The sequence below is a fragment of the Acomys minous genome, assembly GCF_964271855.1.
Source record: "Acomys minous genome assembly, chromosome: 6".
Taxonomy (NCBI): domain Eukaryota; kingdom Metazoa; phylum Chordata; class Mammalia; order Rodentia; family Muridae; genus Acomys; species Acomys minous.
The window spans coordinates 68,085,632-68,108,131 of record NC_140487.1 but is presented as its reverse complement, the minus strand read 5'-3'; the positions used below and the strand labels follow the sequence as shown (position 1 = coordinate 68,108,131).

General features: G+C 48.0%; 1 protein-coding gene across 3 annotated transcripts in view; it reads right to left on the bottom strand.

The window, feature by feature from the left end:
- Positions 1–4,257: 4,257 nt before the first annotated feature.
- Positions 4,258–22,500, bottom strand: part of SLC37A3 (solute carrier family 37 member 3) — a 44,134-nt gene continuing 25,891 nt past the window's right edge. For 2 of the 3 annotated variants that reach the window (XM_084785958.1, XM_084785959.1), the window contains 9 exons: positions 22,127–22,223; positions 19,787–19,871; positions 18,724–18,902; positions 16,476–16,617; positions 14,985–15,086; positions 14,390–14,437; positions 13,236–13,387; positions 7,127–7,192; positions 4,258–5,501 (listed from right to left, as the gene is read on the bottom strand). In XM_084785958.1, the coding sequence (XP_084642084.1) occupies positions 5,409–5,501; positions 7,127–7,192; positions 13,236–13,387; positions 14,390–14,437; positions 14,985–15,086; positions 16,476–16,617; positions 18,724–18,902; positions 19,787–19,871; positions 22,127–22,223 (964 nt within the window). In that variant the 3' untranslated portion in view covers positions 4,258–5,408. The remainder of the gene's footprint in view (positions 5,502–7,126; positions 7,193–13,235; positions 13,388–14,389; positions 14,438–14,984; positions 15,087–16,475; positions 16,618–18,723; positions 18,903–19,786; positions 19,872–22,126; positions 22,224–22,500) is intronic. The other variant, XM_084785960.1, reaches the window with a different exon arrangement.

Genomic DNA, 22,500 nt, shown 5'->3' with positions numbered 1-22,500 from the left:
GCCACGTGGCGAGATGGAAAAACACTGGGTGCCTGGTTCTCCCCTATCACTTTGCAATCCTAGACAACACAGTCCCCTTCCCTGGACTCCCAGCTGCATGCCTCAGAGCCACAAAGCCTGTGCTGCGGACTGAATGGCAAATGGGACAGCGGGTTTGTTTGTTTGTTTAATCTTATTTATTTTATGAGTATTTTGTATGTGTCTTAAGGTTTTGTTGCTCTGACAGAACACCATGGCCAAAAGCAAATTGGTGAGGAGAAGGTTTATTTAGCTTACAAATCCCAATCCCAGCCCATCACAAAGCAGGAACCTGGAGGCAGGAACCGAAGCAGGGGCCACGGAGGAGTTGCAGCTTACCGGCTTGCTCCCCACGGCCTGCTCAGCGTAGGACAACCGCACCACATATACATATATGGGATACTCTGACGGGGGAGAAGACATTTTCTCAATTAAGATTCCGTCTTCCTAGGTATGTTCAGGTTTGTGTCAAACCTGAACAAATGTAAGGACCTTAGTTCAGACCCTAGAATTCGTAAAACAGGAATTCATAAAAGCAATCAGCACAGCTTCCGTGTATGTCTGTGTACCATGTGTGTCCCTGGTACCCACACAGAGGCTAGACGGGGCACTAGGTTCCCTGGAACTGCCTCTGGATAGGTTCTTGCTTCTAAGATGCCACTAGCAGCATGTAACTAAAGATAGATGCCAGGTATAACATTAGTACATACATACCCAGCTAAGGGCCTCACACCGCCCATGTTCACACGAACACTAGTATTTCACATTAATCTCATTAACATATATGCTGAAACAAGCTATGTGGCTCAACAGAAATGCTCCAGGCAATGCAGGAAGGGGTGGGGTGGGGTGAGAGATAGCGGCAGTGTAAGAAGGTGAATTGAATCTGGAAGCCAGTGTACCAGCCTGCCCTTGGACATGTTGCCCACACTCACTACTTACTTGAGGAAATGACAAGAAGCAACCAGAGGATCCAATCAGGTAGTGAAGCCAGCAGGCCTGGAAGACTGTGCCGAAGATAAGGGCTCTGGAAGGCTCCCACAGGGATGGCACGTCACCAGCAGAGTGACCAGGAAGCAGAGGAGACAGGGGCCAGTGGGAGGAAGACTGCAAAAGGCTGGAGAGAAGAAAACAGCCCGGAGGACAACAGACTCCACGGAGGCTGCCTGAGCACTGCTGCAGCCCCGTGTCCCTGGTGGTGAGGAATCTGAGAGCCGAGGATGCGGTACCAGGTGTGACAATGTAGGAGTTAGTGTGACGGTGCAGGGCTGCATGGTCCAGGGACCACGGCCTGCCCCGCCCCGCCCCCATCCTCATTTTCCTTCCAACTTTTCCAACCTGAGCAACATTATGTAGCACCAACCACATGAAGTCTCTCAGCCTCTGAGGAAGAGGACCATAATATCCCAGGGGCTGAAGACACCAAGTGTACAGCTAAGATGTGTTTGACTGAACAAAAGCGAGCAAAGGTGATGGCAGGCTTACCACACTGGCTACACTAGGGTTCTCCGGCTAAAGGTGCTGGCTGAGCTTGAAGGAAAACAAAGCCTGAGAGGACTGAGAGGCTTTAGAGAGAACAGATCAGGAGAAGGGGGATGAACGCACATGGCCATCACAGTGACTTGTGACCAGTCTAATTCTATTTTTTTGAATGTGATCATGGAAAACAATGCCAGCCTCTGGCCTCCACATGCCCATACTCATAAACACATACACACAGACACAAATGCATATACACACACATGAACCTAGGAGCCACAGTCATCAGATATACAAATAACCCAAAGATGAAAAAGAAACTGAAGCCTCATATTTGACCACGTCCCCTGGATGGGGAGGCCTGGTGGCACTCACGAGGGAGGATAGCAGGCTACCAAGAAGAGACTTGACACTCTATGAGCATATACAAGGAGAGGAAGTCCCCCTCAGACACAGACATAGGGGAGAGAAGTAAGGGGAAAATGGGAGGGAGGGAAGAATGGGAGGATATAAGGGATGGGATAACCATTGAGATGTAATATGAATAAATTAATAAAATATATTTTTTTAAAAAGAAAAAGAAATAAATACCCCAGAAGGTTAGATTAAAAAAAAAAAAAGGAAGGAAGGAAGGAAATAAAAAGGCTTAAGAAAAGATAAAGTGGTCACCAGTATCAAATATAGAAGTACTAGCCAGGCCGTGGTGGTGCACACCTTTAGTCCCGGCACTCAGGAGGCTGAGGCAGGCAGATCGCTGTGAGTTCGAGGCCAGTCTGGTCTACAGAGTGAGTTATAGGACAGCCAGGGCTACATAGAGAAACCCTGTCTCGGGTGGGGGGGGGGAGGAATAGGAGAAATAAGGGAGGGGGCCCCCCCAAATTCAATGAGCTTCACAAGCTGTTGTAGCGGTGATAAGAGGATACAGCATCCTCTCTGGTATAAGGAGGTGCCACTGATGACGTCACTGATGACTACAGCAGAACAGGACAGTCCTGGCAAGCATGGTTACTCAGCTCAACAGTTGAAGGGGAAGTTGGTGGTAGAGCCAAGAGGACAACAGTAAAGAAAAACAGGATGTTAGTCAGAAAAACTAGTCAGCACAAGCGAAGAGCTTTGTAGCCAGGCGTGGTGGCTCATGCGTGTCACGCCATCACTCAGGAGGCAGAGGCAGAAGGACCACAGTTAATTCCACACCCCCCAGGGTTACCAGGAGCGCACCTGGGTACCAGCCGCGGCACCGTGAGAAGGGACTGCCACACCCTAGTCATTCGGCCTAGCTATCAGGAAGGGATCTGTTTCCTCCCTAAGTTCTAATTTCAGGAATATGTAAGTACTATTCTCAATTCCAGAACATGACACACTTAAGGGGTAAAATGCTTCCCATCCAGTAATTAATTATCTTACTGTGAAGAAAGCCTCCTACTGTTTTTTTCCCCATATTAATTTTTTGTTTGTTTGTTTGTTGTTTCGAGACAGGGTTTCTCTGTGTAGCCCTGGCTGTCCTGGACTTGCTTTGTAGACCAGGCTGGCCTCGAACTCACAGCAATCCGCCTACCTCTGCCTCTCCAGGGCTGAAATTAAAGGAGTGCGCCACCACACCAAGCCCGACCCCCTCTCCTTTTTAAGATTTGTTATTTATGTGCATTTGTGCTTTCTCTGCAAGTATGTGTGCCATGCACCACAGTGCCTGTGAAGGCCAGAAGAGGGCATCGGACCCCGAGAGACTGGAGTGATACAGATGTGAGCTGACAGGTGGGTTCCGGGAACTGAACCTGGGTCACCTGGAAGAGTGGCCAGTGCTCTAAACCATCTCTAAGACAGTTCTCCAGCCCGCGACTCTCTCCTGACAGGTCTCCCCCGCCCCCCACCCCCACCCCTACCCCCGAACCTAAGATCACTAATTCAGCTGGACCTGTCTCTACCGCCTGTGCACTGGGATTACAACAGGCGTGTGTTTTGCTGCCCCTAGATTTTTACATGGCTACTGAGAACCCAAAGTCAGGTATTGATGCTTTCAAAGCAAACACTTTACTCACTGAGCCAGCTCCCCAGCTCCTGACTTTCTTTCTTCCAGGGAAACATTTAATAAGAAAACGAGGTGAAGCTGGGCGTGGTGGTGCACACCTTTAATCCCAGCACTCGAGAGGCAGAGGCAGGCGGATCGATGTGAGTTCGAGGCCAGCCTGGTCTACAAAGTGAGTCTAGGCTAACAGCAAACAAACAAACAAACAAAAAAGAAAACAAGGTGAACTCGTAGGCATTTTAAAGCTACTACTTCCTCCACAGGTTGGCAGAAGTTCCATCACAGGAAAATATCCAGAGAGCAAAACATCAGTTCACCCAGTCCCGAGTGCTTACGACTCCATTTTGAGTTGAGCTGGGAGAGCCACAGAGAAGGGGGTGCTCAACCGCCAGAGACTAGACCAGGTAAGAAAGCTCAGGCTCACAGCAGAGCCCCACCAGTGAGGGCGAGGCTGCGAGACACATGCCAACGAAGGGTCAGCAAAAACAGGCTTCGTCTGCGGTCGCCAAGCTGAGCAGTGCGCCACAGAGGGAGCGGGCAGGCTTTCACGGCACCTAACAGCAATGGGGCCTCCAGTACCTGAGGCTGTGTGCTTGCCACTGTGGAGCACTGATGGGCAGCCAAGGGGCACCCACGGTACATCAGTGTAGAGCCGGGCATGGGCAAGGCCCACGCTCCACCCCAGCACCACAGAAAGGAGACGTGGACGGCGATGGAGAGCTTGAGCGGAGACTAAATAACCCAACGGCTGGACGTTTATTACAAAAGGAGGGCTTCCGCTCCCTTCCTATGTTCTGTGTTCTCCCTCTATGTCAGTGACAGAACGGTAAAATGATCAGAGAGCTGCAAGATTAAATAACAAGGTCGTCAACACATACTTTGGAGCATAAAGCAAGAGGTGGGAGGATAGTTCCTAACCCAATGTGAATCAGGTGTTCCTCAAAATTGCACATTTTCCTCATTTGTTTACATAATTTAGAATGGATGTACAGAATGACCCTAAAGTATTGATTCATATAGAATTCACAGTCGTGAAGACACACACTCCACAATCTTCTAAAAAGGACAGGCCTCGGGCCCCAACACTCCACCAACATGATTCAATACGCAACGCCACACCCTTGGGACAAAAAGCCTTTGCCTTTTCTCTAGCTCTGGTCTTCTGCTGAGGTAACTCCAGGAACCCGGCTGAAACAGAGACCAAGCTTGCAAGAATAAGGCCACGTAGCTATGATTCTGGGGTTGAAAGCTCCGCACTGGAATGTCTGAGCTAAGTCACAGTCCATGAACGGAAGACTGCTTCTAGGAGTCAGTCAAACGTCAGTGAGTTCGGAGGAGAACAAGCTGACACCCACTGCAGAGAGGACGAGGACTTCCAGGAGCCACAGCACGTTGCGAGCTCCACACCTGGGTAGAGGCATGCTCCATCCACGGCGGGCCTGTAGTGCCATCTGGCCTGAGCGCTGCTCCGACGCCTTAGTGGTGAGCCACTGTCTGCAAAGGCGCTATCAAGGCTTTGCACCACAGTCATCTCATCAAATTTGCCTGATTCTGCTTCCTGCTCACTTGGATCTTAATTAAGGCTGATGAACAAGAGTCCAGGACCAACTTAAGGTTGGAGGGCTAGCTAAGCCGACAAGCCCAACAACGATGCTGGCAGGTTCGTTTTTCCTTTCAGTACATTCACAAATGTCATAAAAATCATCAGTTACTGTAGTGTAAAAAAAATAATTCGCCCCTTACTCGCCAGCGTCTGGGGCAGCCGGCAGTGTTGCAGGACGGCTCACAAGCTGAGGCGCCACCGGGGCTCAGGAAACACCACACGAGTGAAGTGAAGACCAGCGGGCCCTCGTGGGCGTCCCAGGCCGTTCTCTCCTGCGGGCATCAGTCACTCACTCAGCACGTGAGCTTGCCTCCTTTGCACAAGAGAGAATACTTCCCTCACTATTAATGGTGAGATAAACAGAACTGTACAACTTGTCTGTGAAGAGAATGTGAAGAGAAAAAAAGTTTTTTAAATGAAGCAACAACTATTTCTGCTAGAGCATCGTGATTTAAGCGTCAGCAATGGATCTGAGCAAACATTCATTCTGATTTCACAGAAAGAAAACTTTCTATTGTCAGTGAGTTAGAAAATGACTTTTGAAAATCACAGTGAGAACCACAAACATGTAATATCACAGTAGCTGTGAAAACACTGCTGAAGTAGGCCACTACCACAGGCAAAGCAAGTACTAGAGCTCAGATGAAAGTCTGGCTTCTTATACCACAACTGGTTTTCATGAGGCAACAGCTCCTGGTGGCCTTACACCAGCAGGTACTTCTTTCTTATTAGCAGGTCTTTACCAGCCTTTATATTTATGTAATATATTCACTGTGTGTGGGGGGCGTGTGTGTGTAGGGGGAGGAAGAGCACAAGTGCACATATGTGTGAAGGTGCACATGCGCAGATGTGTGTGCACAGGTGCCACTGCACACATGGAGGTCAGAGGACAACTTGGGGGAGCTGCCTCTGGCCTTCTACCATGTTGAGGCAGGGTCTCTCATTTCTGCTGCTGCACTGTTGCTACAGGTTAGCTGGCCTGCAGGCTTCTGGGGGATTTTCCTGTTTCTGCCTTCCTGCAGTAGGAGTTCTGGGATCACAGGTACAGGCCACCACATTGCTTTTAGAGGTTCTGGGTATCAAAGTTGGGCCATTAGGCTTGTGAAGCTCAGGTTTTTCCTGAGCCATCTCCTTTTTTGTTTGTTTTGCAGAGCTGAGGACAGAACTCCGGGCCTCAGATATGCTGCACCCCCAGCCTACAAGTGAATCCTGGAAGCAACTGGACTTTTTTTTGTTGTTAAAGACAAAGTCTTTCAGGCTGGCCCTGAGCTCACAATCCTCCTGCCTCTGTCTCCCAAGTGGCATTACAGGTGTGTGTCACGGAATCTGAGTCATTGGAAGCTGGAGACTTGCACATGGTGACCAACCCTGGGCCTCCTTCAAACAGGTTGGCTGCCCAGACTTAGGTGATGGCAGGCAATTAGGATCCCTAGTTTCGAGGGCAAAGTCACCCGTAGGTGAGCTCAAGTCACCTTGGCATGAGCAGTGCCCACCAACAATACAACAGAAAATGTCACGTGCCTTCTCAACAGGAAGCAGGGGCCTCACTCTTTGTTATAAAGCAGGAGATCTCAGCCAAGAATCTATAGCTGAACACGTTCCCCTGCAGAGTCAGTCAGCACTTCTGCACGTGCCCAGATGCTAATTAGAGCCCCGCTTCTCTGTGGCACTGTTGCATTGCTTCAGAATCCTCCAGTCCTGCTTAGCAGCCAGTCAGCGGCCCAGAGGAGCGCGCTGATTAGTGGCTGGCACCACGTAAGCGAGCCTCTTACTTTTCTCCAACTGTAAGCGGCAGCACTCATTAGCCTCAGGTCGGGACAGGCATACTCAGGGCCCTCGGCTCCCAGAGAGGGAAAAAAGTCTTCTCAGCCGAATCAAATGTTACTTTCACACTATAAGTCTTTAAACGCAATCACCAATTTTGTTGATTTCAAGTAGTGATGAAAGCAAATGTTCTAAATTAAATAAGAAAAATGGATAAAGAAAAAGAAGCCCATACTTACCATAAGAATGAAAAAGTAGAAAACCCACATCCATCCTAGGTTGTCCTGAATCAAAGACACCAGATACTAAAAAGAGAGAAAAAAAATATATGATACAATTCTTTATAAATTAACAAAATGAGGATTGGGGACACGGCTGTTGATAGAGTGTTTACTTTACATTCACAAGGCCCGGGCTCAATCCCTAAGGCCGCATAAGGTGAACAGGGGCTGGCAGAGATGGGCCGGCTGCTCTTACTCATAACCATCTGGCAGCCCAGCTCAGGGGCAACCCACGCCCCCTTCTGGCCTCTGCAGGCAGCAGGCATCACATGATGCACACACATGTAAAATGTAAGTAAACCAGTTAAAGTAGCTTAAAAGGAGATTAGACAGGACTACTTTGAAAGGCAGGAGCTGATGTTTGAGAAACAACTTGTCCTTTATAAAGTTCTCCACACGATTGTGAGACAGCGTCACACATACCCAGGCTGTCCTGGATCCCACGCTCCTGTCAGTCAGAGAGTGCTGGTAGTGACCACAGGCCTGGCCCACCACCCCGGCGCCCCTGCTGTACAACACGTGGGGAGAAGCTGTGTGCTGGGAGCTCTGCTCTTACTCGCATTCTCTTGGAGGAGAGCACGGCCCTCTGGCCTCCTGTTTACACCTTCACCCTACAGCTTTCGGAAACGAGCTGTCTCGTCCTGCAGCTCACTTTTCTTTTCCTCTCCTTTTTTCCATTTTAAGTGTTTCCGAGCCACAGTCTTAAATGTAGGCCGATGAGCCTGGAAGCTGACACAGTCACCTCAAATGCCCTGCTCCCCGTCCACCACACTACCTGCTCACAGGGTGACTGTGCTACCAACATCCCAAAACACAGATCTTTCCCTTTACTCTCAATTACTGAAAAGAAGCTAAGAGCTCTTAACCCAGCACTCCACCCAACTGTTACGGGACTAACATAAAATTTGCCATTTTGTGGTGTTGTGTTTTTTTTTACATTGTGTGTGTGTATACATATTTATGCGCAGGTGTGTGAGCTTGTGTCCAAGCATAAAAGCTGGAAGAGGACAGCAGATGCCCATCACACTGGCTAGTCCTTTGAGGTCCCCTGGACATAGGGATCATATTTTCTCAGCTAGGCTGGCTGTCACCAAGTCCCAGTAGTACTCCTTTCTGTGCCTCCCTCAGAGTTGGGGTTACAGGTAAGCCTGGGACTCAAAGCTTCTTACATGAAGGCTGGACTCCCAATTCAGTTGCTCTTCACCCCTGGGCCATCACTCCAGTGGCCACCACTCCCCACCCCCCATTTTTATGTTGTTTTTACTTATTATGTATAGTGTTCTGCCTGTACACATGCATGTCAGAAGAGGGCAACAGATCTCATTATAGATGGTTGGGAGCCACCATGTGTTTGCTGGGAACTGAACTCAGGACCTCTAGAAGGACGGCCAGTGCTCTTAACCTCTAAGCCATCTCTCCAGCTCCATCCAGGCCCCATTTTAACCATGTTTAAACTCACGGACCAGCAACATCAGCTGCATTCACAATGATGCACAACCACACAAGAGCTCTATAGCCCACGGCACCCACAACCCTAAGGTCAGGGTCTCATAGCCTAGGCTGGCCTTTTTTTTTTTTTTTCTTTTTGGTTTTTCAAGATAGGGGTGTGCCTGTGTAGTCCTGGCTGGCTGTCCTGGACTCACTCTGTAGACCAGGATGGCCTCAAACTCACAGCGATGGCCTGTCTAGCCTGGTCTTGAACTTACTATATAGTCTAGGACAGTCCTGAACTTGTGGTAAGTCTCTTGCCCCAGTCTTCCAAGTGCTGAGATTATACCTGACTTAACTTCTAATTTACTTTCTGGAGCTGTGAATTTGCCTACTGCAGGTATTTCACGTAGATATTTTTTGCTTTTTTCTGTCTGTTCACTAGTTATTCATTTATCAAATTTTCAAGGTTCAACCATACACTAAGCATGCATCGGCACTTCATTCCTTTTCATGGATGAATAGAACTTCACTGGCTGCATACACTACATGTTTTTTTTTTTTAAAACCCATTCATCTGCTGAATGCCTGTTTCTACACTTTATCTACTATGAATAATACTGCAATAAACACCAGCATACAAATATCAGCCCTTGTTTTCAGCTGGGGAGAATGGGAAATAAATCTAGAAGTACCATGCTAGGTCACATAATTGCACATTTAATCTTTTTTTTTGGGGGGGGAGGATACTCATGCTTTCTACAAAAGCTGCACCTTTCTGTTTATGCTCATACCAGCAATGTGGGCTCTGACTCTGCCTGGACACGCAGATGTGGACTACATGAGTGCCTGGTCACACAGAGGCCAGAAAAGGGCCAGAAGTAGAGTTACAGCCAGTTGCAAGCCATCATGTAGGTGCTGAGAACTGAACCTGGGTCCCCTGGAAGAGTAGTCAGTGCTCTTATCCACTGAGCATCTGTCTCTCCAGCCCCTATTTCCAGCTTTTTAAAAAGTATAGACATCTTCGCTAGGAATGAAGTCAGATCTCAGTGTGGTTCTGATTTGTATTTCTCTAAGGCCACTGAGAATCTTCCCATACATTAGTTATATTAGCCATTTTTTTATGTATTTTTATCAAAATTCGTTCCTATGTTTTCTTCTAAGAATTTCATAATTTTAGCTCTGTAAGTTAGATCTTTGGTCTGTTTTGAGTCAGTTTGTGTAGAGTGCTGAAGAGATGACTTTCCCCTGTTGACCAGTGTTGAAAATCACCTGACCAGAGATGAGGGAAGCCACATCCTTTGACCACATCATCATTGGAATGTGTGCTGCGAAAAACTAAAGCAAAGCGCTTTGGTGACCTGGCCTAGGTCCTGTCAGATAAATAGAGAAATCAGAAGTCCAGCTGGGTGTAGAGGCGTGCCGGTAAGGGAGGTACCTGTGAGAATAAGGCAGGAAGACTGAGCTCACGGCAGCCTGGACAGCAGAGCAAGCTCCCCTACACACAAAGGTCAAGTCTCGTCACCCATTAGACAAAAGAGCACAGCAGCCTTCCAAACTGTAACTGTAACTCTACCTTTAAAAAAAAACATTTATCTTTCCTTCAACTGTTAAGAAAACTGCAATAACATTTTTGGTTGTTTGCTTGTTTTTCTGTCTAGGGTTTCTCTGTCTAGCCCCAGCTGACCTGGAACTCACTCTGTAGACCAGGATGGGCTCAAACTCAAATATCAGGCTGAGTGCTGAGACTAAAGGCATGCACCATCACCACCCGGCTAACAACACTCTTCTTACCCATGTGTGTATATGTGTGCTTGCACACACACTACGGTACATGTGGAGGTCAAAGGGCAGCCTGTGGAGGTCGGTTCTCACATTCTACCCTATGATTGCTAGGGATCAATTCAGGTGGCAGGATTGCTGGCAAGTATATTTTCCGTTTCCCCTGAGCCATCTCACCACAGTTCTAATACTCTACCTTTAAAAAACAGTTTGTCACCGGACGTGGTGGCGCACGCCTGTAATCCCAGCACTCAGGAGGCAGAGGCAGGTGGATCGCTGTGAGTTCGAGGCCAGCCTGGTCTACATAGTGACTCTAGGACAGCCAGGACTACATAGAGAGACCTTGTCTCAAAAAAAGAAAGAAAGAAAGAAAGAAAGAAAGAAAGAAAGAAAGAAAGAAAGAAAGAGTTTGTCAACGTACAATGTGTAGAACACTAAGGTTTACCTAATACAAAGGCAAAGCACAACGGTTTTCAGTGTATCTGAGTTTACGCGCAGCCAATTATTAATGACATTTGTTATGACAACTCCAAAAAAAGTCCATCTTTCAAGCCCTCACTACTTTCTTTTATTGTTGTTTTTGTGGGGTTTTTTTGTGACAGAGTTTCTCTGTATAACCTTGGCTGTCCTGGACTCACTTTGTAGACCAGTCTGGCTCCAAACTCCCAGCGATCCACCTGCCTCTGCCTCCCAAGTGCTGGGATTAAAGGCATGCGCCACCACTGTTGGGCCTTTTTTTTTTTTTTGGTAATTCTGTGGCCTCTTGAGGGTTGGGGTTACAGGTGTACACCACGTTGCTCAGTGTGTTTTGTTTTTTGTTTTTGTTCAAGACAGGGTTCCTCTTGTGTAGTCCTGGCCATCCTGGAACTCACCCTGTAGACCTCGAACTCAAGAGACCCTCCGGCCTCTGCCTACCTAGTGCTGGGACTAAAGGCATGGGCCACCACCTCCCGGCCATGCTCCGTTTGGAACAGCTTTGTTTTTAAGGAGTGCAATGTCCGGTAGAGGACAGAGATCCAGACTGGCATGTTGATCATCATGTGTTATAGGTGTTCCTCAGGAGAGATGAACCAATTGCTATGGCAACCAGGAGGAAAAACAACAAATTCTCTAAAAGTCAGAGGAAGGAAGAGGCAACACTGTCACTTGAGGAGTCCAGGCAAAGGCTAAACACAAGGCTGATGGGACTTTAACCTCAGTCACACAGCTTGTGAGGTAAATCCTTAGACAACAGAATATCATTCAGAAGTCCACAAGAGGCTGGGCATGGTGGCACACACTTTTAAAGGCAGTACTCGGGTTGCAGAGGAAGGCAGATCTCTACCCTAACCCTAACCGGAACCCTAACCTGAGTTCAAGGCCAGCCTGGTCTAAAAATCTCTGAGTTCCAGGGCAGCCAGGGCCATCTGGAAAACAAAGCAAAAATCCCCAAGAGAAGGAACGACCACAGCTAAGAATGATTTCCTCCTGACCTACTTGCCTGACTGGAGGTCAGACACACGGTAACCCACAGTCACCGTTGGGATCTGAACAGTGACACGTGAGACACGGAGGGATGAAACTGCAAGCAGGGGGCTAGAGTGGTGGCTCAGAGGTTAAGAACACCGTCTGCTTTCCCAAGGGTCCTGAGTTCAATTCCCAGCAACCACATGGTGGCTCACAGCCATCTACAGTGAGATCTGGTGCCCTCTTCTGGCATGCAGGCAGAACATTGTATACATAATAAATAAATCTTAAACTAGCCAGGCAGGGTAATGCAAGCCTACACTCCCAGCCCTTGAGAGGTGGATGAGAAGCTCAAGGTCATGCTGGTCTACACAGTAAACTCAAGGCCAGCCTGGCCTATGTAAGAAACTGTCTTCAGAAAGGAAAAAAGAAAATTTAAAATAAATGTCAATTACAGTTTATCCACCAAATTAACTTAAGAAAGTGTTAGGGAGGAATAATTTAAAATACTTAAAATGATAGGGCTGGGAAGACGGCTAGGGTAAAGACCCTTGTCACCAAGCCTGATATCCTGAGCTCAAATCCGGGACCCACACAGTACAAAGAAAGAACAGATTCTGGCAGGTTGTCTTGACCTCCATACATGTGCAACATACATACAAATACATAAATGTATAAAATAACATGATTGTTCCCCGTCCCCTCAGACATGAATGGGTGACAGTGGCCTGCTTGACTTCTACCCCAGAGCATGCGGAGGTAATTCTCCTACCCTCGGTAAATATAGACTGTTTTATGTTTCTATCCTAAGTGTCTCAACCATTTATTGTACAGTGCTTTGGAGCCAGAATGTCTCCTGTGTGTCAGGAGCAGGGAAGGCTGCAGGGGAGCTGAGGCCCGACGCTGCCCTCACAGCGCCTGCATTACCGCAGGAGCGGATACTGATCTGAATCCACTACACGGATGGACAACATCGGGATGGCTACAGCTCTTCGCCGCTTGTTTCCTCGCTGGCCACAGGCGTTAGCTGTCAGTGACTCACCCCACTAACCAAGCAAACCAGCAGACTTAAGTCATTCCGTACTATGGTAGGGCACTCTTAGCCTAGATGCTCTCCAACATCCACAGGTCAACAGGTTCCATCTCAGCAAGTCTGTAGACCTGGAGTGTTCTGCATCCCAGATGACTTTGCTACACCACCACCTACAGCCACCCTCTGGGACCAGCCATACATATCTGGACATGGAGAAAACGGACTGCACTCACTTAGTTACACAATCTATGGCCATGTGAGATGCTGTCCATATTAGGTCCCACCTCTAAAAGGCTGAAAACCTAAGACTTTCCTTACAACAGTTCACAGCACAAGAGCGCCACCTACTGTGGGACCCAGAACACATGCTGTTCTCACCTGGCCCACGGCAGCACCAATACTCCCAGTCCCATCCACGATTCCTGTGACTGTTGCCAGAGCCTCGCTGCTCCCTTGGATCAGCTCTTGGCGACCCAAGTCTGCAGAAATGGCTGAACTGATCATATTGGACGGTCCACCAATAAAAAACCCTAAAGCCATAAAGAGAACAGGTTCGTGTTAAAATATGATCCACATCTCTAGCCATTGACCGGATAGGACAAAATACCGTCCCAATGCCTTAATCAGCATGTTGGGGAGAAACAGAAAATAAAGGACGTGCTTCCAGATGTTTAAATTAAGTGGTATCTACTTTTCTAAAATCCCTTCTTGGGTGAGGTGACACTCTGGTGTATCTGCAGCACCTGCGGGCCTTCCTCACGCTGCAGCCATGTGACAGCAGCTTGTCAGGCTCTTCCACAGCAGAACTCCATCCTCCAAGCATCAATCCACCCAAGTCAGCCAACACATTGGACAGAGAGAGGTGGACAGGGATTCTATCTGCCTCTGCTCTCATAAAGCCGCCCTCAGATCTCTCTGGTAAACTGGGTCATGCTACTGCAATCAGAGCCACACATCTTGATAAATTAAAAAATAACTTTATAGCCAGGCATGGGGGCACTCGCCAGTACTCAGGGAGGCTGAGGCAGGTGGATCACTCTGAGTTTGAGGACAGCCTGGTCTATAAAACAAGTCCAAGATAGCCAAGGCTACACAGAAAAACCCAGTGTTTAAAAAAAAAACAAAAATAACTATTATTTTTTAAAAATATATAACATATCCCTTAACTGTACTCAACTATTTTATCTAGTGCTCAGGAAAGTACCAACCCAGTTCAGTACAAGAGACAAAGCTAGCTGTTCTGTATGTCCGTAAGCTGGTAGACGGGATCACAAGGTGACACCTAAGTTACTTTCTGAAGTCATATATCCAGATCTGGGGCCACGACCCGAATTTTCAGTTTCTCTCTCCACAGGGACAGCTTCTGTCACCCACTAGCAGAGGGGAGCAGAGGGGAGAAGCTGGCAAAGGAAGCGTCTATCTTCCTGTCCCTTGAGGTCATGTAGGGAATCCTTAGTGTCAGTCCTCTTGAGGGAGACAGCTTTCTCTAAACTCCCAGAGGAACAGCACAGCCAACACAGGTCTACCCGTACCTGTAATGGTCATCAGAAGTGCATTGATGGACTTGTTGTTTGGAGAGCCTGTGAGAGAAGACACACCAGTGACTTGTGAAGAAGTTGCATGTGCCTCCATCGACACTGCACGGTGGCTGCAGCCGCCACACAGCACAATCCCTCCAGAGACAACAAAGGCAGACGACTCACACCGCCCCCTCCAGCTTTTGTCCTGTCCATCTCTGGCTGCTGCTCAAGCTAATGAGATTTCTGAAAGCCACAGAAAGACTCTACCATCTTTAGAAAACACACACACACAGACACACACACCCCCCACACACACACCAAGGCCTACTAATTACCATCTTCCCGCTTTTGAAACCTTGCCCCCTTTTATGGTTTTATTGGCTCTAATGCTGTCCCTCTGGAGCCGCCCCTCAAACAAAGCAATACACTCCCAAGCAAGCTTTTAAACAGACCCACAAAGGAGGAGAGACTCCAGTTTCCTCCCCACACAAATAAAACCATGTGATGACAGTTCCCAGGCACTCAGAGCTAATCACAGACCTCTCCACGGCTGACCACTGACTCTGAGCGAGTGCCTACCTTCACAGATGCAATTGCAAATACTCACGGCTATAGCCAACAAGGGACCCGATGGCCAGGAACAGGCTAAGGGCCAGCACGGGGGCTCTCTTCTGCAGCACGTCGGAGATGAAGCCTTGCAGAGTCCCACCTGCAAGCACAAGAGCCCATCAATGGAAAGCAAGCAGGCTCCTCAGGGCCAAAGACACAGCTGACCCTCCCAAGTCTTCTCACACAGTGCTGGCCCATGCACAGGACACCACAAATCAAGCATTAAAGAAAGAACAAAGGAAACTACCCCAAACCATTAATATTCGTATTTACTGTTTTCCCTACCAAATGAGTGAAATAATTCCCCTGGATTTTTTTCATTTGAATTTAAAGCATGATGAATCAACCAAGTGACCCAGCATGCCCAGTGCCCTGGAGGCTATTGCAGGTGCCTTTAATTGTGGAGGACACAGAAGTGAGGTCAGGTCTCAGGGTATCTACATGAGCTTTAGCTCTGGACTTTAAGACTACCAATAGTCAAGTTCAAATATAATAGCAGTGTGCCACTTAAGGAAAGACCTACTGTGCAGCTCGTGTGCTCAGGGTAACATGGTCTGACTGTAACTCTACAAGCAAACACTGCAGAGACAGAGACGCTACGGTGATGCTGTTAGGATTCTGCTTCAGTCTGCATACCTGTGATGTCACTGCCTACCTGTGATGTCACTGCTTACCCCCTTACTCCCTTCCTCTCTCTTACCTCTTTCTCTGTCTCTCTCTCTGGGATACCCCTCCCCCTTTTCCTTCTCTGCCCCATGATCATTTAACAAACTCCTCATCTAATATTATATCTGTTGCCTGGCACCTTGATCTCTTATTATCTTATTTCTTATTATTTTTTAAAAGGAGCCATAGTGTGTCATCTGTTAGTCTTATTTAAGTTTATTACTTCCTCATTTGCATTTCTGGCTGTGACACAAAGCCAGTTAAAAATCTGTTAGAGACCTAGGGTTATAGTACACGTGGTAGCCCAGGGCTCAATCCCCAGCACACACACAAGAAAGACAAGGAAAACCCTTGCTGTCCACCCGTGTCCTGTGTGCCCCTCCCCCACCGTCTGACAATCTATACACCAAGGTACTGCTATGCTTGCTCCCCTGGCTGGAGACAGTGGGACAGTGGGAGGAAGTCGGAATGAACACGTCCCCACTCCATCTTGAATCTCTCACAAAATCAGCTTCAAAGCCAAGCCACCCCTGAAAGCAGACAAAGGGGCTGCATTTAAAGAGATTCCCAAGTGTTCCCGACACAAAAGAACTGATCCATCAACCGAAGCCTAAGAAAAGGCAGCCCTGTAAATCACAGCCCTGTCTCGGGCTGCTCTTCCTTTCTATGGACTTTTTGTTCTCACAGAAGTTTGCATGTTTACTGGTAGGACAGGTTGGGAAAGACGGCTGTGGAACAAGCAATAAAACTTCAAATGAAGCAAGATTTCCTGTGGAAGACGGCAGGCGACGAACTCCGCAGAAGTAGATGCACACGTGCGTACCTACGATGCCTCCGACGTCGTACCAAATGGACAACTTGTCAGCTTCGGCTTCCTTCCACCCGAAGTTGTTACTCAGATAAAAGGGCAGCCAGAAGAAGAAGGAGTAGTTCACCAGCTTCAGGCAGGCATAGGCCAGTGAGTACTGCAAGGAAAACACAGCTATCAACAGGCAGCAAACGGCACAGCGTGGCGGCTTCCCTGACTGGGCCCAGGAGCCTCTTCTCTTTACTCCCATTGGTTTCTAAAAATAAAACACTGCACAGCTGCTTCTTAACTAGCCCCAGCTCCTTCTCCTGTCATTTCTCTGGTAAAAGCAAGCCAGTGTTTGAAAGCCAGAAAGCAGTGCACACTGCACCCACAATTTCTTTATTCAGACAAAAGGTCCACGGTATGTATCCATGCTGCCAACCGGCACCAGACACAGCGAGCATCGGCTCACGCTGCAAGCGGCCAGGCTTTCTAGGCTCTCTTCCTACAAAGTTAACTCTGTACACTATGGACGGGGAGGGAGTAATGTGACTCAGCCACAGACCGAAAGATATCCACTTGGGGACCACCTTCGTCCTAGAGCCTCCAAAAGCTCTACATCCCACAAAGAGCATCTCTGGTGGGCTGAAAGGAAGAGCTACGGTCATCACTGGCCTCCTGGCTCTCTTCTGAAAGAGAGCTGCCTGAAGTGTGATGGCAGAGACGCCTGCATTCAGCACGTTATTACCAGGAAGCCCTGACTACCAGCATCAAAGGGAAGGCAGAGGCAGGGTGCTGACTTCAAAGGGCATCTGGTTAGTACTCCTGGCCCCAAGTGCCAGTTATCCCCCAGGTGCCACTTGTTTGAAAAGAGCTTCCCTGGCAGGCAGGGCAGCAGCCTCCCCACAGAGACTGGAATCCCAGCCTCCAGAGCTCTCTGCCCAGACAGCCTGCTGCAAACACAAAGGCAGGGGGCTAACTAGATTGCCCCTGCACCCTGCCCGTGCCAGAGAACAATGGCTTCGGAAGTACAAAGGAACCAGCAAATGAGCTTCTTGTTTAGCCACAACAAACGGAAGTTCCTTCTCACCCAAAACAACTGCCAGCAAAGTATTTTAATAACTAAAAGACAGTATCTTCCCAAGAACAGGCCTAAAAGAACCAGTTTCCCTAACACTGGTCACTGTCTTTGAATTCAAGAATTACAGTGCGTAACACTGACATCTGGCTGACATTTGCCTATCTGTTGGAAAGGCTAGTTTTTTAGCAGAGAGGCCCAGGACAGAAGAGAGCTGGGAAGGACAGAGTAGGATGGCCTACAGACTCACATCATAAAAACAAGGTAACAAAAACAAATGCTTTGTCAACCACACAATGAGCCAGTGTTTAGACCCAGGCAGGACACGGGGATGGGCTGGGAGACTTAGTCACATCTCACAGAAAGTTAGTGGGTAAGCTGTAAGCACAGCCTAGGCCTCTTCCAGCCGGTGCCTAGGCACCCAACACATCAAGACAGACTGCATTTGAGGGGTTCGGCTGACATAGAGTTTTTCCTGACTGCAAAGGTTGTGAAAACATCGCCATGCCTTACCAAGAAAGGCTACTCTACCCTAGACAGGGCAACTCCGCACTCCCCCAGAACGACCAGAATTAACACAACAAGGCGGATAATGAGCCACTCAAAACCCCTCTTGGTCCACAAAAATCTGACAAACTCAATACATATTTAACCTGTCCCAATAAAAAAAAACATATTTAAAAACTGTTATATTGGGCTGAAGAGATGGCTCAAAGGTTAAGAGCACTGGCTGCTCTTCCAGAGGTCCTCAGTTCAATTCCCAGCAAGCACATGGTGACTCATAACCATCTATAATGAGATCTTGTGTCCTCTTCTGGCCTGCGGGCACACATGCAGGCAGACTACTGTATACATAATAAATAAATAAATAAATCTCCATTTTAAAAAAACTGTTATATTTGCCTTCATGGCTGCATGCTGGACCAGGGACAGCAGGTTCATGGTCTATGTTTGGCCACCCCCATCTGACCCATGTGGTCAGCAGCTTCTATGTACCACAGGGTTAGGTGGCTAAGGCTGAGATTGTTCAGTTCCCCAAAAGGTGAAAATATCTAGTGTCTGGCTTTTCATGGCTATCAGGGAAGCTGAGGGATGCTACATAACCATCTCAAAATGTATTAGTAAAATGACAGCAGTACGACCCCCAGCAAAGTACTACTGAGGGCTCGACGCCAGCTGTGGGAGGAGCAGAGAAGTCCTTACCGGGATGACTCCAGGAAGGCAGCAAGCCTGATGGAAGCTTATTGCCTTCACTTGGGTGGCAGCCCTGTCCTCCTGGATTGAATAATTAGGCTCATAGTCATCTTCATTTTCAGCACCGCTAATGAGCGGCCTGTGTGAATCTTCTTCGGAGCTTTCTTCTGTCTCAATACTTGGGAGACCTAGGACAGCAATAACAGTAGCCGTTTACAGCGCACTAGCCTGTGGCCCTGCCTTGTACCAGGATTTGCACACATCTCCACTTACAGAATTGACACTGTTTTTATTTCCAATTTGTAGAAGACTCAACTAAAGTTCAGAGACCAGGACAACTAAAGCCAAGTGAGGCTACAGACCCTGTTCGCTCACGGAAGAGCTGCACGCCTCTCTGCTTCTGTGGCTTCACTTGGACACTCTATATTTAACCACGAGAAAATGACAAACTCAGTCATTTTTATAAAGGAAAAGAGTCCAGTCTCAAGATGTTACTTGTTGTTTTGTTTTGTTTTGTTGAGACAGGGTTTCTCTATGTAGTCTTGGCTGTGCTGGACTTGCTTTGTAGACCAGGCTGGCCTCGAACTCACATCGACCTGCCTGCCTCCACCTCCCTGCGTGCTGGGACTAAGGTGTGTACCACTACTCCGGCTGAGATATTACATTCTTAGCCAGTGTCTGGATTCCACAAATCTACAAATGTTCAGCTCTTCCTGCACCCTTCCATTTCCTGTCCCTGGACCTCCCTCAGCCCCTAACAATAAGATATTATGAATGGGGCTGGAGAGATGGCTCAGAGGTTAAGAGCACTGCCTGCTCTTCCAGAGGTCCTGAGTTCAATTCCCGGCAACCACACGGTGGCTCACAACCATCTATAATGCTATCTGGTTCCTCCTTGTGCACATGCGGGAAGAATACTGTATAAATAATAAACAAATCTTTAAAAAAAAGTGATCTGATGCCCTCTTCTGGTATGCAGGTGTACATGCAGGCAGAACACTGTACACATAATAACAAACAAATAAATATTTTTTAAAAGATATTACAAATAGAAGAGATGGGTTCGCCTCACCAATTTCTTCTGGTGACACTAGTAGTCCAAAGAAGATGACGATCCCACCAGCAAACTGCACAGACGCGGTCACCAGAAAGGCATACTGGAGGAGAGGGGAGGTGGCTCTTACACAGGTGGTCATCACAGCTATGGTCATTATACACACGTGAGGGGAGGGGAGGGGAGCGGAGGGGTCAGGAAAAACAGGGGAGTGGGAGGATTTCAGTTCCCAGGGCTTCAAGGCTAGGCACTGTGCCAAGTGTCCTACATGGGACTTCCCATTGCATTTTCTTAAGGACATGGCAGGGCTCACAGAGGGTCACCTGGATACGATTAAGGTTGGAAAAAAAAATCAGGATTAGCCCCTCAATCTATCCAAAGTCCTACAAAGCATCTGCCCTTGGAGACATTAAATCCAGTTCAGGGGATCAAACAATACCCAAAACATGAAAAGGCAGCCCGGGGTTCAGAAGGAAGCAATCGGTAGAAAGAGGCTGATGCAGCTAGATGACGTACGTGTAGGGGACTCTTCTTCCAGGGCGCAGCAGCAGAGGTGCTGACAGGCTGCGGGTGAGATGGGACTCGTACTGCATGCTGGGGGGTGGGGGTGGGGGGCGAGGGGGTTTCTGCCCAGGACTTCAGGGAAGAAAACTGCCACAGAGGACAGATATCAGGAAGAAAGAGTCAATGGCCAGGCTGTACAGTTGACTTATTGATGTGGGCAATGAGTCAGAATTTTTAAACGAGTGAATGACAAAGTTAAGGCAGCATTCCAGAGTCCAGATGCCGGAGCAGCACAGGAGTGAGTGAAATTCACACTTGCACCTATCAGTATAATCCAGGTGTGAAAAAGCCCAGGAAAAAAAGGTGATTGTGATAAACGACAGGCTACTTACTTCTACCTAGGCCAAAATACCTACCCGCTGAAAGAGCAGCCTGCGTTTAGTTATTTAGGTTTCTGACTAGTATTCTGCTTAAGAAAATAAGCATTAAGATGTGGAGTAAATCCTATTTCCCCACCCCATCCAACTCCTAATTGTCCAAACATGTACACACTGCTGTCCAATTTCAGTTCTCCACGGGCCGTTAGGAAACGTGCGAGCCAATAAGCCACCTTCGTCCTTCCCGTCTGGAGACGGCTTGGCCTGCTTGCTGTCTGTGAGACCTTCCCAGTGTCTTCCTCTCTTTCAGTTCCGAGCTTCCGCTTCTACTTCCCAGCTCCCCAGACTCTCCCAACAGGTGCCTCGGAGCTCTACCCCTCCCTGCCAGCTGACCTTTACCGTCCATCTTTGGCTGTTACAACTATGTTGAGATAACTGCAGGTAACAGGTGCCTCTACTTCCTGGAGGCAGGACAGCTGGGTCAGAGCAGCTGTAACGTGACAGACATTGCCAACGACCTCAAGAACACAACAGGTTACCAACCTGGATTTTACCTAGCCAGTAAAGCACAGTCTCTCCGTTGTTCCCATATTTATTTAGTTATTTTTCTATAAAAAATAATTTTCTGGTAAAAAAAAAAAACAAACAAACCCAGAAACTATATTCAAAATGTACCTTTCATGACTTTCAGATAATCTGTATGCTTCTTTTTCTTCACCCACACAGACACGTTGGAAGGCAGAACAAAGACCACTCAGCTCTCCAGACACTCAGCACCAGCATACAGCGGATACCCCCAGCGTACAGTGGATACCCTCAGCTTCCTGTCCCGCTGGCTCTAGGGACTGTTTTCTAGGAGAGTTTCTCTTCTAGCATCACTCCAACTCCTAGGGATCCTGGGATGGATGCCCAGGGCTTTCTTGGCCATATGATGCCTCAGGAATCCAGGTCAGAAAGAAAGTCCTCTGTCCTTAGCCCTCTTCCTACAAGCACAGGCTTACTTAACTTTGAGCCAGCTGGGAACCCACTACCCCATCCTGTTCAGGCCCTGCCAAACGCTCAGCAGACTGAGTATGTCCTACCCCAAAGGTTTCCTCCCAGCGGCATGGACTGACCCTTAGTGGGCGGTGTGCCCTGGAGATGGACGGTCCCTTCCGAGGCTTCCCCACACCCACAACGGACCACTGGCAGCTGGCTGTCCATACCCACTCTCGCTCAGTACCCTCGGGGTTTCTTTTTTTTTAATCATCTTGTCCCTTCTTGCATTCTGGGCTGTAACTGGAGTATTGGTGTTCACTACCCAAGGCTCCTGCAAACCGAGGCAGCTTCCTTCTACCAACAACATCACTGGCTGCGGCCCCCAAAGCACAGAGCTGCCATGCCAGGCACGGTGGTGCACGTACACTCTTAGCACGTGGGAAGAGCTAAGCATCAAGAACAAGTGCACACACACACCAACTGTGAGAGGCACACCCACCTCATAACCGTACTGCAGAACAGATGAGGCCAGGAACGCTCCCAAAATATTGCCCACGGAAGCACAGGCACTCCAGAGACCAAAGACAACTCCTCGGCTAGGGAGAACAATGGAAAATCAGACAAGATGTCAGAGAGAGTCTATGAATCAAAATGAAAAAAAAAAAAAAGAAAGGCTGAAACAGTAAAGCTGTGCATTACAAAAACAAAAAACAAACAAAAAACATTCTATTTAAAATCTGAAAAATACACCAGAATGATAAAACCAGATTCTCCTAAGGATTAATAATATTAAATTTTCATTGAGAGTTGGATATTGAGCTCAGAGGCAGAGTACTTCCAGAGTAATAGTGAAGTCATAAGTTCCTTGTAGGG